The 16,146-nt window shown below is 38.3% G+C and overlaps 1 protein-coding gene across 3 annotated transcripts; it reads right to left on the reverse strand.

Moving 5' to 3' along the window:
* Positions 1-1,100: 1,100 nt before the first annotated feature.
* On the reverse strand, positions 1,101-7,719 carry PRSS58 (serine protease 58). 3 transcript variants are annotated; one of them, XM_054559922.1, is made up of 6 exons: positions 7,578-7,719; positions 6,598-6,678; positions 4,497-4,635; positions 4,017-4,273; positions 1,433-1,572; positions 1,101-1,331 (listed from the first exon to the last, which is right to left on the reverse strand). In XM_054559922.1, the coding sequence occupies exons 2-6, from the start codon at positions 6,635-6,637 to the stop codon at positions 1,182-1,184; spliced, it is 726 nt and encodes a 241-aa protein (XP_054415897.1). In that variant the 5' UTR covers positions 6,638-6,678; positions 7,578-7,719; the 3' UTR covers positions 1,101-1,181. The 3 variants fall into 3 exon arrangements, with proteins under 3 accessions (XP_054415897.1, XP_054415896.1, XP_002818602.1); XM_054559921.1 differs by lacking the exon at positions 7,578-7,719 and adding an exon at positions 6,796-7,066; XM_002818556.5 differs by lacking the exon at positions 7,578-7,719 and adding an exon at positions 6,921-7,034.
* Positions 7,720-16,146: the final 8,427 nt, after the last annotated feature.

Below are 16,146 nucleotides of genomic sequence, written 5' to 3' on the forward strand. Positions count from 1 at the left end.
TGACCTATTGAAATCTTAGGACCAGCTCAAGTTGGGAGACATCTTTAGAGGCTAAGGTGCTCCTCTGAAAAATGGTCTCCAAACCATTTTCCTCCCCAAACTAAAATTTTGGTTAATAAAATATGTGAAGATGAAGCTCTCACAGTTGCACTTAATAATTCACACTCCAAATTTAGCTTCTCAACACTGCAAGCTAGGTGTTACTGATTTAGGGGTTTTAGAGCCCTGGATAGATCAAGTTTTCCTACTGGAACTTCTGCTTCCTGAGGGGGTTCTCTTCTTCCCTAGCTGGGATGAAAGACTCCAGTAGTCCACTTGTAGCAGCCACAGGCTGAACTCTCTAAAATCTGTTCTTGTTTTTGTTTTTTTAAATACTCAGTCAACTGGCCAAAAAAACACCTCCCCACTTAAAACTATCAATTAAAACTCTCAGGAGGTAACAGACTGCAGGGTGAAGTGAAGAGAGAAGGAAGGAAGAGAGGAAAATACTATAGAGTGAGAAAGTGGAGCTCCTGGGCAACTAGCTTTATATAAAACGCAAGTATGTACTAGGAAAATCTGTCATTGATTTCCCGTTTATCTGCTGTGCCATAAACCTCAGTTAACTTTTATACTAACTCCTCATGTCTCCAGTAAACACTCAGAATCCTGCAACATGAATGACCAGAATCCATCGATGGCACTGAGAGTTGTATGGGCAAGGAGAAGCTAAGTGTAACACCTCCCTCTCACCTTTGCCCTCCCTTCCCCTCTCACCTTTGCCCTTCTATTCAGATCACTCTTTATTAGACTTCCTTTTTTCAATCAGCATAGTAATGTGCCAAAATCACACATTGTCTAATTTGGTGCATGTAGTAAAGGGTTTTGTACCCCAAATGGCTGTGGAGTGGCCTTTATTTTATGTCAGTTACCAATTCATTAGAGAGAACATAATTCCCACTTCATAAACTTCAATTATCTAAGGAATTTTGGGTTTTCCATCCTTATCTAGAAGGCAAGAAGGGTTGTTATGAATAATCACAGTGAAGATATGTACAAGTAAAACTGCTCAACCACCCACTCTATTTAGCAGAATTGAGACAGGTATGCATGGGGCAATGTGAGGAGTTAATTTATATTTAATTCTAAAGGTGAACGATGGGGACAAGCTGTGTCATATGGTCCACAACTGCCGCAGGAGCTCAGTTATTTTGGATTACATTTTCAATCCAGGGTATATAGTAAAAAATTTTGGCATAGATGCCAACATCGGCTCTCAAAACACATCCATCCGCAAAAGACAGGATTCCTTGAAGCATCCCATTGCAGATTGCCGGGGCAGCAGAAACTTCCTGCCACGAAAACAATAATAACAACAACAAAAAAGCAGGTTATCTTTCTGGCAAGACAGAAGGAAGAAAATGGGAAAATTAAAGGATGGAGAGTATTTTACCTTGCAGGGCTGCCTCCTTCCTGGCACGATGCCCACACACAGCATATTTTCCTTGATGTTGTAGGTTTTATAGGCATCGCGACACTGAGGCTTGGAGATTACAGAGATGTTCACAGTTTGCAGTGAATCGGGCTCCTTGTCTAAAGAAAAGACAGAAGTCAAACTTCCTTAGGAGTTTTGTTAGGTGTTAAACCTTCTTTTAAAAAACTTTTCTTCTTCTACCATCAGAAATTAAAAGAGATCAAACATTCAGAGAAGTCAGAACTGTGGCAGTTAGGACAACGAGGGTACAGGAGATGATCAGATTAACAATTTCTTATGACGCAAATGTCTGTGACCTTATAAAAGTGATCAAATTCTTGGGAGTTATATGTACATGTGAGACACTCCAGCAATGAAATGAAACACTTTGTTTTAAACTTTTCTGGAAATTTGGCTGGGCACAGTAGCTCACACCTGTAATCCCAGCACTTTGGGAGGCCAGGACGGGCAGATCACCTGAGGTCAGGAGTTCGAGACCAGCTTGGCCAACATGGTGAAACCCTGTCTCTACTAAAAATAGAAAAATTAGCTGGGCATGGTGATGAGCACCTGTAATGCCAGCTACTTGGGAGGCAGGAGAATCGCTTGAACTCAAGAGGTGGAGGTTGCTGTGAGCCGAGACTGCGCCATTGCACTCCAGCCTGGGTGACAAGAGTGAGACTCCATCTCAAAAAAAAAAAAAAAAAAAAAAACTTTTCTGGAAATTTAAACATTCAAAGGGTTTCCTTTGAGATGTAATTTTTAGAGTTTGAATGAATTTACAGATATCTGGCCTATTTTCTCAATTGTCAGGTGAAAACAAAACCGAGTATCTGCACAAAAAAGTCACTGAAAAAGCAGTTTTCTTAAACATATAAAGCTAGTAAATGGTGAAGCTAGGATTTAAAACTGGGTTTCCTGGTTCCTAATTAAAGTTTTTTTCTTTGTATCAATAGTCCACAAATACTGTGAATTGTGCACACTTATAACAAAATTTGTCCAATCTGAAACAAAATGAGAAAAACAACAAAGTAGTATGAACACATGTGGCACGTGTTCTTTCCACAGACGTTTCTTTGGGAAGAAGTACTGTATTTTAAGATTTCAGTTTTTTTAATAATGGAAGAGTATGTTTAATGTTTTTATTTGAAAATAATGTATTAATTCTTGAAAAGAAAATGTATGAGATCCTTCACTTTATTTTCCAAGCAATAATTTCATGGCTAAACATTTCTTTTGGGAATACTTCTGTAGGAAACGCTTACTTAACTGCTTGATGACCCAGATCAAAATAAGATGCATTTTTTTTGAAGTCATATCTAGTTTTGACCCTTATGCCATAACCCAGATGAATCAAACATACTACTCACAGAAGGACATTTGGCTCTTTCCAAAAATCAAATTGACTCTCAGAGGACAAATAATTTCTACTTCTTGATATATTCAAGAAAATGTGCTCTAAATCTGAAGGTATTTACTAAGGATTAGTTTTAAAAGGCTTGAATCATGGCAACAATGATAGAATAAGTGTGTATCTTCCCGTTGATCTCTATAAAAAAAAAGTAGTGATGGATAGATGAAAGTAATCTGACAGGTTTATTTCAAATAAATCTCCTTTTCATACTATGGTATCTAGTGTATGATGTATATTATACATACTCAAACTTACGAGTAAAGTTGCATTAATAATTCTTCATAAAGGATTATGTCATTGTTCTATTTTGCTAATAGGTAATCAGCTCCCCTTCACCACTACTCTCAACTCTCATAATTAGCAACTATAGACAGTTAATTAAGGTATGCATAAAAACTTGGAGATGGGGTAATGGGCAGATGGAGATGCAACTTAGAAAACAGAAAGCTGCCTTAAGTTGTGGGTGTTTTATGGACTATGAAATATGAGGCATAGAACAAATCTTAGATAGACTAGTTCAGGAGTTTCAAATTATGTATAGAAAACTTCCATTGATAAAAGTAACGGTAGCCCTTTGTCAGTTTTCTGAAGAAATGAGTGAATGCTTAGAATGTTACCAGTTTAAAATGTTTATTTCAGAAGTTTTTTTTAAAACTTTAACTCTGTATCTTTATTACAATCTTTCATAAGGAAGTTCTATCTCATTTAGTAAAATACTATGTATTTATCTTACATTTAATACACTGATATTTATTTCATGACTTTTCAAGGCTTCAAGTTGCTTTATTGCCTGAAATGGTTTGAAAATATACAACATAGTAATCTGCTTTATTTTAGAGTTAAGGAAATTGAGGCTCCAAGGTAAAATGACCTGCTGTCACACAGAAAATTAGGATTAGAATACAAATGTTTTCTTTCCACTAAAACCACTTCTATCATATATGAAAGAGAAAATGATAGAAAGATACAGTGGGTGAATAAAAAAAAACCCCAAAAACCTTGAAGCACTCCTTCAGTGAGGTACAGAGAAAAGGAATGGGGAGAAAGAGGTTAGAAGAAAGCTTCACTAGGCAGAATTGAAGAAGCCAAGGGTCGCGAAGGTGTAGAAGCATGTCTAATTCTGAGAGAAGAATATTGTCTTGAACTCACAGATATCACACACGTTGTAGCTCCAGGTAGAGACAGAGCACATGGTATTTTCAGAGATAGTTTGGTAGGGCAGGTTGGCTAGTTTCACATAGTCATTGAGTTCAGCCTCTGTTTTCAGCTTGATTAGCATGATGTCATGATCAATAGAAGTGATTGAAAAGTGTGGATGATGAATCATCTTCTCATAGCCAATCACTTGCAGATGCTTTTCATTAGAGTCTGCTGGGATTGTAACCCCCAATATCACCCGAAGCTTTCTGGAACAATATAGACGTTTATGAGAGGACTTAACAGAGATGGTTTCTCCATCCTTATGAGCTTCTATTATCCCTCCCCACAGACCTTTTTCTGTACCCTCCTATGTCTCCCAAAGGCCTTTCTAATCCCATTTAATTGGGAGATGGTCTCAGACAGGGGTGAGAGTCTGTGCCCAACCTGAGAACCCGAAGAATGGAGTGCCTTTGAAGGCTTATCACTCACGGTAAATTGCAGTGTGCAGCTGTGATCACCCAAAGCGGGTGGATCAGGACTCCAGCGCAGGGCAAGTAGTCAGATTTCAAGTAGACCAAGTAGGGGGGAGTGGAGCTGACTGTGTAATCCGGATTAAAGGCCAAAGCAACTGGAAAGAGAAGCATAGACAAGAAATTCCAAGATTTCTCAGTCATCACCAGAAAAACTTCAGGAAAGTCACTTAATAGGCTCCAAGTTCCCCTACCCTTTTCTCCAGCAACTTTATCTGTAAAATGACTTACTTTGTTCTAAAACATGAAGAAAATGATAAATGGTAGAAACATATCTCTTTTGAAAAATAAAAAGTGTTTGGCTTTTTCATTGTCAATAAAATCTTTCAAATTAAATGTTCAACTTTCTTAAATACCTCCCACAATTTAGTGGGTTCTATGCTAAATCAACACATTTTTTTTTTACTATTTTTACCAATTTTAGAATGCTTTAATAAGTCTTATCTCTTTCTCCCAAAAACAACTCAAGACAGAATTATATAAGTATCATGAAAAGAACAGACCAAATGCTAACAGTCTGAGGAGGGGAAAAATAATTCATTGTTTTAACAAATATACATTGAGCACCTAGTATATGTCAAGCTCTGTTTTAGGGACTTGGGCTATATAGTGAACAAAGTAGATATTCTTGCTCTCATATATTACAATTAATGAAGATATTAAGTAATAATAAACACAACACACAAATAAACTATGTAGGATGTTAAATAGTGATTAGTGCTATGGAAAAACACAAGTAAACTATATATGATGTTAAATGGTGATTAGTGCTATGGAAATAAAAGTAGGACAGGGAAAGAGAGAGGTATTACCAATTGTGTGCTGGGGGAGAAGGAGGGGTATCAGGCAGTATTTGTTTATTGTTTGTTTGAGACAGGATCTCACTCTGTTGCCCAGATTGGAGTGCAGTGGCAAGATCAGGCTCACTGCAGCCTCAACCTACCGGGCTCAAGCAACCCTCCTGAGTAGCTTGGACTACAGGTGTGTGCCACCACATCTGGCTAATTTTTAAATTTTTGGATTTTTTTTATAGAGATGGAGTCTTGCTATGTTGCCCAGGTTGGTCTCAAACTCTTGGGCTCAAGTGATCCTCCCACCTCAGCTTCCCAAAGTGCTGGGATTATAGGCGTGAGCCACTACATCCAGTCTCAGGTAATGTTAAACCAGTCATCAGAGTAGAACTTCATGGGCAATGTTGAACAATAACATGAAAACGGGGGAAGTTGCTAGTCAAATATCTGGGTGAAGGGACTCCAGGCAGAGGAAACAGCTGTAGCATGGTTCCTGAGGCTTGTGTCAATTACATCACAGAGGCCATGGCTGCTGACCCAGAGTGAATGAAGGGGAGCAGAGGAGGAAAGGGGCTCAAAGATGAATGGAGGGTTTTGTAGACCATTGTAAGAACTTGGCCTTGTTTCCTGAGTACAAATGGAACCACTTAAGGATTTGTGCAAAGAAGTGATGACAGTCTCCTCATGGAGAACCTGTAGAGTGTAGAAGTATAGAGGTAGAGGGGTCTGTTAGGAGAATAATTTGCTAATCCAGGCAAAAGGTGGTGGCTTAGATCATTGTAGGCAGTGGAGTTGGTGAGATGTGATTGGATTTAGGATACATTTAGAAGATAAAGCCAACATTTTTCTAAGAGATCAAATGTGGGATATGAGAGAAAGAGAGGATTTATTAATAAACCCGGGTTTATGCCTGAGTAACTGGAACTGTGCCAGGAGATATCTGATTCTTCAATGTTCTGCTGTGCCCTCTGTGGTGCAGAACATCAATCCTGTTGCAGACGGGTCCAGAGTCAGGTCTTAGGAGTGGGTCTGGCATTTGAGTGACAATGTCCATGCCTCCCCAAAAAGCACACAAGCAATCCCCCTGCGGCAGGCAGGCAGGCAGGCACTATCACAGGAGGAAACTTGATGGGAATGGGGCAGTGGGGAGGGACAGAGAACCATCCTACACTTGAATTCTGGAATGACGCCTCTCGCTGTTACCCATCTTTCATGCTTTTCCCAGGATTTCTCTTTGGTGAGTAAAGAGACAAATATGCACACACTCACCAGTCAGATTCAAGAGAGCCCAGAGGAGGATAAACTTCATGATGATGTTGAAAGCCCAGTTTAGCTCCAGTCTCTGGAAAACTGGGAAGAGACAGAGAAAACGACTAAATAAAACAAAGCAAGATTGTAGAATTGGAAAAATATATCATCTGAATTATTTTAGTAGCAGGATTCAGTTTTAGAAATGGTGTCCATTACTCAGAGGAGGGTGTAGTGTCATCTGTCAGAGAGACAAGAATAGAGTCAAGTGACTGGTCCCCAATACAGCTGAAAATGGTTCTGGAACTCAGAGTTCTGCCCTCTGTCTTCAGGGAAGAAAGTACCAAAGCTAAGATAAGTTGAAGTTCATGACGTCTCTACAGCTGCCTCCTGTCTGGTCTCCTTTTTGCCAGCCTTGGCAGGCAGGTTCCCCTCTAAACTATGTGTGGGCTGCTGCCCCTCCTGTCTGTGTGATGCTATCCCCCACTATGTGATGCTATTTTTCTCCAGTGGACATAATGTAGCCCTCTGGAGCTGACATTGCTTCCTCTGCCTGACATTAAACTCCTCTTTGAAATACATTAACCTTTTCCTTCATGTCGCTGTTTATCCATTTATTCTGTGAACCAACCTGCTAATTATTTATCTTGTGTATCTAACTTGTGCTGGGATCTGTGCTTGCTTTTGGGGTTGCCTCAATTGAAGGACTTCTTCCCTACCTTCCAAGAGCTTACAGACTAGTGGGTATGATACTTAAGTTGATGGTTATGAAACAAAGTATTCAGGGCTAAAAATTGAGATATGCCACAGACTAGATAAAAATATTTGCAAAACACATATCTGCTAAATAATTCATGTATAAGGAAATATTAAAATTCGACATTAAGGAAACAAACAACACAACCTAAAAGTGGGCCAAAGATCCTTACCAAATGTTTTAGTCTGCTTGGACTACCATAAAGAAAACCACAGTCTAGGTGTCTTACACGACAGACACTTACTTTCTTATAGTTCTGAAGGTCAGAAGTCCGTGATCAAGGTGTTGTCAAATTCAGTTTCTGGTGAGGCCTCTCTCCCTGGCTTGTGGATGATCACCTTCTTACTGTGTCCTCACATGGCCTTTCCTCTGTGCGTACAGAGATAAAGAGGGAAAGAAAGCTCTCTGATGACTTTTTTTATGAGGACATAAATCCTGTTGGATCAGGGCCCCACCCTTCTAACCTAATTTAGCCTTAATTGCTTCCTTTTAGGCCCTGTCTTCAATACAGTTGCACTGAGGTTTAGGCCTTCAAACAGATATATTTTGCAGTGATGGGGAAGATAACACCAGAGAATATATACAGATGGTAAATGGCATATGAAAAAATTCTTAACATAATATGTCATTAGGGAATCACAACAACAATGGGATACCACTACATACCCTGCGGAAGGGCCAAAATCCAAACACTGACAACAACAGATGCTAGTGAGGATATGAAGCATCAAGAACTGATGCTGGTGAGAATTTATCGCCGATAAGAGTGCAAGACGGTACAGTCACTTTAGAAAATAGCTTGGAAGTTTCTTATTAAGTTCAACATAACCTTACTATATGATACAGCAATTACACTTCTTGATACACCAAAAGATTTGAAAACTTGTGTTCACAAAAATCCTACACATAAATGTTTATAGCAGCTTTGTTCAAAGTTGCCAAATCTTGGAAGCAACCAACATGTCCTTCAATAGATAAATGGATAAACAAAGTGTGATTCATCCATATAATGAAATGTTATTCAGAGATTTTATGATTTAAAAAACCTAACTCTCAAGCCATGAAAAGACATGGAGTAAACTTATATGCATATTGCTAAGTGAAAAGAGCTAGTCTGAAAAGATTATATACCATATAATTCCAATTATATGACATTCTGGGAAAGGCAAAGCTATGGAGACATATGTGTGTGCGAGAACCTTTTTCCTGTAATGACTTCTTTTCCTCTGGATAGATACCAAGGAGGGGGATTGCTGATCAAATGGTAGAACCACTTTCAGTTCTTTAAAGAATCTCCACACTGTTTTCCACAGTGGTTGTACTAGTTTACAATCCCACCAACAGTGTAAAAGTGTTCCATTTTCACCACATCCATTCCAACATCTATTATTTTTTGATTTTTTGATTATGGCCATCCTTGCAGGAGTAAGGTGGTTTTGATTTGCACTTTCCTGATCACATTGTGGTTTTGATTTGCATTTTCCTGATCACTAGTGATGTTGAGCATTTTTTTCATATGTTTTTTGGCCAGTTGTATGTATTTTTTAAAGAATTATCTATTCATGTCCTTAGCCCACTTTTGGATGGGATTGTTTGTTTTTTTCTTGCTGATGTGTTTGAGTACCTTGTAGATTCTGAATATTAGTCTTTTGTCAGATATATAGATAGTGGAGATTTTCTCAGGGTTGTCTGTTTACTCTGCAGATTATTTCTTTTGCTGTGCAGAAGCTTTTTCATTTAATTAAGTACCATTTATTTATCTTTGTTTTTGTTGCATTTGCTTTTGGGTTCTTGGTCATAAAGTCTTTGTCTAAGCCAACGTCTAGAAGGGTTTTTCCTACGTTATCTTCTAGAAATTGTATGGTTTTAGGTCTCAGATTTAAGTCTTTGGTCTATCTTGAGTTGATTTTTGTGTAGAGTGAGAAATTAGACCAGTTTCATTCTTCTACATGTGGCTTACCAATTATCCCAGCACCATTTGTTGAATCGGCTGTCCTTTCCCCACTTTATGTTTTTGTTTACTTTTCGAAGATCAGTTGATTATAAATATTTGGCTTTATTTCTGGATTCTCTATTCTGTTCCATTGGGCTAAATGCCTATTTTTATACAAGGACCATTCTGTTTTGGTGACTATGGCCTTATATTATAGTTTGAAGTCAGGTAATGTGGTACCTCCAGATTTGTTCTCTTTGCTTAGTCTTGCTTTGGCTATGTGGGCTCTTTTTTTGGTTCCACATGAATTTTAGGATTATTTTTCTAGTTCTGTGAAGAATGATGGTGGTATTTTGGTGGGAATTGAGTTGAGTTTGTAGATTGCTTTCAGCAGTATGATCATTTTCACAATATTTGTTTTACCCATCCACGGGCATGGAATGTGTTTTCATTTGTTTGTGTCTTCTATGATTTCTTTCAGCAGTGTTTTGTAGTTTTCTCTGTAGAGGTATTTCACCTCCTTGGTTAATTATATTCCTTTTTTTTTTTTGCGTCTATTGTAAAAGGAACTGAGCTCTTGATTTGATTCTCAGCTTGGTTGCTGTTGGTGCATAGCAGTGCTACTTATTTGTGTATGTTAGTTTTGTGTCCTGAAACTTTGCTGAATTCATATACCAGTTCTAGGAGCTTTTTAGATGAGTCTTTAGGGTTTTCTAGGTATATGATCATGTCATCAGAAAACAATGAGAGTTTGACTTTCTCATTACTAATTTGGGTTCCATTTATTTCTTTCTCTTGTCTGATTGCTCTGGCTAGGACTTTCAGTACTACGTTCAATAGAAGTGATGAAAGTGGGCATCCTGGTCTTGTTCCAGTTCTTAGGAGGAATGCTTTCAACTTTTCCCCATTCAGTATGATGTTGGCTGTGGTTTTGTTATAGACGGCTTTTATTACCTTAGGGTATGTCACTTCTATGCCACATTTTGCCGATTTTGCTGAGGGTGTTAATCATAAAGAGATGTTGAATTTTGTCAAATGCTTCTTCTGCATCTATTGAGATAATCATGTGATTTTTGTTTTAATTCTTTTTATATAGTATATCACATTTGTTGACTTGCAGATGTTAAATGATCCCTGCATCCTTAGTATGAAACCCACTTGATCATGGTGGATTATCTTTTTGATATGCTGTTGGATTCTGTTAGCTAGCATTTTGTTGAGGATTTTTGAATCCATATTCATCAGGGATATTGGCCTGTAGTTTTCTTTTATGTTATGTCCTTTCCTGGTTTTGATATTAGGGTGATACTGCCTTCATAGAATGATTTAGGGAGGAGTCCCTCTTTGGAATAGTGTCAATATCTTTTGGAATAATGTCAGTCGGATTGGTACCAATTCTTCTTTGAATGTCTGATAGAATTCAGCTGTGAATGGGCTGGACTTTTTTTTGTTGGCAACCTTTGAATTACCATTTCAATCTTGCTGCTTGTTATTGGTCTGTACAAAGTTTCTATTTCTTCCTGGTTTAATCTAGGAGGGTTGTATATTTCCAGGAATTTATCCTTCTCCTCTAGATTTTCTAGTTTATGCATGTGAAGGTGTTCATAGTAGCCTTGAATGATCTTTTGTATTTCTGTGGTATTGGTTGTAATGTTTCCCATTTCATTTCTAGTTGAGCTCATCTGGATCTTCTCTTTTCTTTTCTTGGTTAACCTCACTAATGGTCTATCAATTCTATTTATCTTTTCAAAGAACTAAATTTTGTTTCATTTATGTTTTGTGTTTTCCTTTGTTGTTATTTCCATTTCATTTAGTTTTGCTCTAATCTTGATTATTTCTTTTCTTCTTCTGGGTTTGGGTTTGGTTTGTTCTTGTTTCTCTAGTTCCTTGAGGTGTAACCTTAGATTGTCTATTTGTGCAATTTCACACTTTTTGATGTAGGCATTTCATTCTATGAACTTTCCTCTTAGCACCTCTTTTGCTGTATCCCAGATGTTTTGATAGGTTGGGTCACTATTATTGTTTAGTTCAAAGAATTTTTAAATTTTCATCTTGATTTCATTGTTGATCCAGTGATTGTTCAGGAGCAGGTTATTTAATTTCCATGTATTTGCATGATTTGGGGGGTTCCTTTTGGAGTTGATTTCCAATTTTATTCCACTGTGGTCTGAGAGAGTACTTAATATAATTTTGATTTCCTTAAATTTGTTGAGATTTGTTTTGTGACCTATTATATAGTCTATCTTGGAGAAAGTTCCATGTGCTGATGAAAAGAATATATATTCTGCAGTTGTTGGGTAGAATGTTCTGTAAATATCTGTTAAGTCCATTTGTTCTTGGGTATAATTTAAGTCCCTTGTTTTTTTGTTGACTTTCTGTCTTGATCTGTCTAGTGCTGTCAGTGGAGTATTGAAGTCCCCCCACTATTATTGTGTTGCTGTCTATCTCATTTCTCAGGTCTAGTGATAACTGTTTTATAAATTTGGAAGCTGAAGTGTTAGATGCATATATATTTAGAATTGTGATATTTTCCTGTTTGACTAGTCCTTTTATTGTTACATAATGTCACACTTTGTCTTTTTTAACTGCTGTTGTTTTAAAGTTTGTTTTGTCTAATATAGGAATAGCTATTCCCACTCACTTTTGATGTCCATTTGCATGGAATATCTTTTTTCACCCCTTTACTTTAAGTTTATGTGAGTCCTTATGTGTTTGGTGAGTCTTTTGAAGACAGCAGATAATTTGGCGAGTTCTTATCTATTCTGCCATTCTGTATCTTTTAAGTGGAACATTTAGGCCATTTACAGTCAACATTGGTACTGATATGTGAGGTACTATTCTATTCATCATACTATTTATTGCCTGAATACCGTTTTTTTAAATTGTGTTATTGTTTTTTGGGTCCTGTGAAATTTATGCTTTAAGGAGTTTCTACTTTGGTGTATTTCAAGGATTTGTTTCAAGATTTAGAGCACCTTTTAGCAGTTTTCTTGTAGTGCTGGCTTGGTAGTGGCAAATTCTCTTAACATTTGTTTGTCTGAGAAAGACTGTATCTTTCCTTCGTATATGAAGCTTAGTTTCACTGGAGACAAAATTCTTACCTGATAATTGTTTTGTTTAAGAGGCTAAAGATAGGACCCCAATCCTTTCTAGCTTGTAAGATTTCTGCTGAGAAAACTGCTGTTAATTTGATAAATTTTCCTTTAGAGATCACATGATGCTTTTGCCTCATGGCTCTTAAGATTATTTCCTTTGTTTTGACTTTAGATAACCTAATGACTATGTGCCTAGGCAATTATCTTTTTGCGATAAATTTTCCAGGTGTTCTTTGAGCTTCTTATTTTTGAATGTCTAGATCTCTAGCAAGGCCAGGAAAGTCTTCCTCAATTATTCCCTCGAATATGTTTCCAAACTTTTAGATTTCTCTTCCTCCTTGGGAACACCAATTATTCTTAGGTTTGGTTATTTAACATAATCTCAAACTTTTTGGAGGCTTTGTTCATTTTTTAAAAATTATTTTTTCTTTGTCTTTGTTGGATTGGGTTAATTTGAAAGCCTTGTCTTCAAGCTCTGAAGTTCTTTTTTCTATGCATTTGATTCTATTACTGAGACTTTCCAATGCATTTTGCATGTCTCTAAGTGTGTCCTTCATTTCCAGAAGTTGTGATTATTTTTTATTTATGCTATCTGGAGATTTTTCCTTTCATATCCTGTATAACATTTTGCTTTCTTTAAGTTGGATTTCACCTTTCTCTGGTGCCTCCTTGATTGGCTTAATAATTGCCCTTCTGAATTCTTTTCCTGGCAATTCAGATATTTTTTTTCTTGGTTTGGATCCATTGCTGGTGATCTAGTGTGGTCTTTTGGGGGTATTAAAGAACCTTGTTTTGTCATATTACCAGATTTTTTTCTGTTTCCTTCTCATTTGGGTAGACTATGTCACTGAGAATATCTGGGACTCAGGGGCTACTGTTCAGATTCTTTTGTCCCACAGGGGTGCTCCCTTGATGTGGTGCTCTCCCCTTTCCTCTAGGGATGGGGCTTCCTGAGACCTGAACTGCACGGATTGTTATTTCTCTTCTGGATCTAGCCACTCAGAGGAGCTGCCAGGCTCCAGGCTGGTACAAAGAGTTCTGTGACGTGATCTGTATTCAGGTCTCTCAGCTGTGGATACCAGTGTCTGCTCCAGTGGAGGTAGCAGGGAGTGAAGTGGACTCTGTGAAGGTCCTTGGTTGCATTTTTGTTAAGTAAACTGGTTTTGTGTTGGTTGGACTCCAGCCAGGAGGTGGTGCTTTTAAGTATACATCAGCTGTGATTCTATAGGAACAATACAAGCTTTCCCTAGGGTCACCTTTGGATAAGTATTCAGGTTTCTCAGGCCATAGAGCTCCCAACAGATTATATCCTTTGTCTTCACAGTTCCTTGGCTATCCCACAGAGCCTGCAGTGGCAATCCACCTCCTTCAAAGGGTCTGTGGATTCTCTTGGCTTTCCTGATATGTTCCTGCAGTAGATCTTGGAGAAAAAGCTCATGATGTGAGTATCCACATGCTGCTCTGTCCCTCCAAGTGGGAGCTGCAAGCTGGTCCTGCTTCTATCCACCATTTTTTCTTGAACTCCTCCTAATGTGTATTTTTATTAAGCCATTAAATTTGTGATGTTTTTACACAGCAATAGAAAACTAATACGAATGCATACTGGATGCTGACATCATATTTGATAATGATGATTCCATGGCAAGGGAGACGAGAAGCTTGCTCTCATACATCATAATGCTTAATGAAGGGGAGACAGATGTAATAAGAATAATCATCGTGAATGTCAAAAGAAAAGGGAGGTAGAGAAGCATGTCACAGGACCCTAATATAAGGTCAGAAGAAGACTTCCTTTGGGAAGTGAAGTTTGAGACTTGAAGGATGAGTAGAAGTTAGCCAAATGAAGAGATGGGGAAGAAATCTCCAGGTGGATGAACCAGAGCTCCAAGGAGAACACAAAATGTAAAAAAGAGAATGAAGAGACAGGCAAGGAGATGCAGATAGGAGAATCCTATGAAACAGACTTTGCAGGATTTGTCAAGTAAAAACTGCCTGCAAAGGAGATAGAGGAGGCAACCAGAGAGTAGGTCAAAGAAACATGTCCTTGGGTTCTGTATTTTAGATGAGTGAGGCATTATTTTCCTTAAATGATAACAGGAAGAAGGCAATGGATAGGGAAAATTGGAGAGAATCAATAAAGCAAGTCCATGAGGAAGCCAGACAAGATGGGGTCCATTTCACAGGTGGAGATAGAGGCTGTAAATAATAAGGTCTTGCTTCCACTATAGCAGGAAGAATGAAAAAGAAAAAAGGTGGAGGAAAGCAGGTATGTTTGCAGTTTTGGTGGTGGCAATTTCAGGGAGGTATCTTCTGCTGGTTTCAACTTTTCTCTACTCACACTAGAGGTCATCTGCTAAAAGTGAGCATTGAAAGTTTGAGGAGAGAGGAGAGGGTTTGAAATTGCTACTGTGGAGAATTATACAAACAATTTACTTGGAAAAGATAGGATTGCCAATAAATGCTAAAGATGTTATTCAAGAGTTACAAGAAGTGATTAGTTGAGCTCTATAATCCTAAGCAAATTAACGCAAGAACAGAAAACCAAATATTGTATGTTCTAACTTATAAGTGGGAGCTAAACATTGAGCACACATGGACATAAACATGAGAACAATAGACACTGCAGATTACTAGAAGTGGGAGGGAGGCAGAGGGGCATGGGTTGAAAAACTACCTACCAGGTACTATGCTCACTACCTGGGTGATGGCATCCATACCCCAAACCTCAGCATAACACAATATACCCATGTAACATACCTGCACATGTCCCCCTGCATCTAAAATAAAAGTTGAAATTAAAAAAAAAACTCTATCACAAATATAGACATGATTCATTAAGGGTGCTTTGGGCAGTGAGTCAGAGACAGGAAACTTGGGAAAATGTGAGAGAAGACTGGCAAACTGAGGACATGCTGTTCGGATGGGGCCAGAGATTACAGACAAAAAGAATCATATAGTCAATGAAATGGCCTTAGTATCTACATTTGAGAACAAAGAAAATTTCTGTGAATGGGCCAGAACAAACTATTGGTCTTAGATGTACCTAAGCTCTCTGGTTTTGATTTTTGTTGTTGTTGTTTTAGAGACAGGGTCTTGCTCTGTCACTCAGGCTGGAATTCAGTGGCACAATAATATCTCATTGCAGCCTCGACCTCCTCCCCTATCAGCCTCCCATGTAGTTAGGAGTTTTTATTATTATTATTATTATTGCTGGTTTATGTAGAGAGAAAGCTCTCTCTATGTTGCCAAGGCTGGTCTTATACTCCTGGTCTCAAACAATCCTCCCACCTCAGCCTCCAAAAGTGCTGAGATTATAGACCAGAGTCACCACATGTGGGGTTTTTTTGTTTTGTTTTGTTTTGCTTTAGGGGAAGAGAAAACAAATTCAGGCATCCAGGTTCAGGGTCCAAAAACCAACTCACCTCTGCAGCCTTTATAGATGCCCTAGATTCACTGTGCCCCTCAAGGGAAGAAACTTCAAACCTCTTTGCGCTTCCCACAGGGGGTTTCTCCCATGGTTTGGTTCTCGGTTCCCATCTCCACTGGCCTCCTCTGCCCATCTTTTCTTTTTTAACATAAGATCCCTACGTCCTATTGACCTTTTTCTCCCTGTTGCTCTTTGGTCTTTCATATGTCACTCAAACCCCTAACTTTGGTGGGTCACTCAGAATCCCCTTAATTCTGTCTCTGTTTTTAGATGCCTTGGTCAGTGGCTATGGGATGCTGCACATCTCCCCAACATATGCCAGTGTGAGAGAAGGGCTGAGCACCCATCACAGCTCTTC

Source organism: Pongo abelii, chromosome 6 (assembly GCF_028885655.2).
Source record: "Pongo abelii isolate AG06213 chromosome 6, NHGRI_mPonAbe1-v2.0_pri, whole genome shotgun sequence".
Lineage (NCBI taxonomy): Eukaryota > Metazoa > Chordata > Mammalia > Primates > Hominidae > Pongo > Pongo abelii.

Excerpts from the sequence above, each read along its gene's own strand:
- PRSS58 (XM_054559921.1), bottom strand. The coding sequence starts at position 6,817 with ATGACACTACACCCTCCTCTGA. Across the intron at positions 4,636-6,597 it reads GGCTCTCTTGAATCTGACTG|TTGCTTTGGCCTTTAATCCG; the intron begins GTGAGTGTGTGC and ends TTCTCTTTCCAG. Across the intron at positions 4,274-4,496 it reads GCTGCACACTGCAATTTACC|AAAGCTTCGGGTGATATTGG; the intron begins GTGAGTGATAAG and ends ATATTGTTCCAG.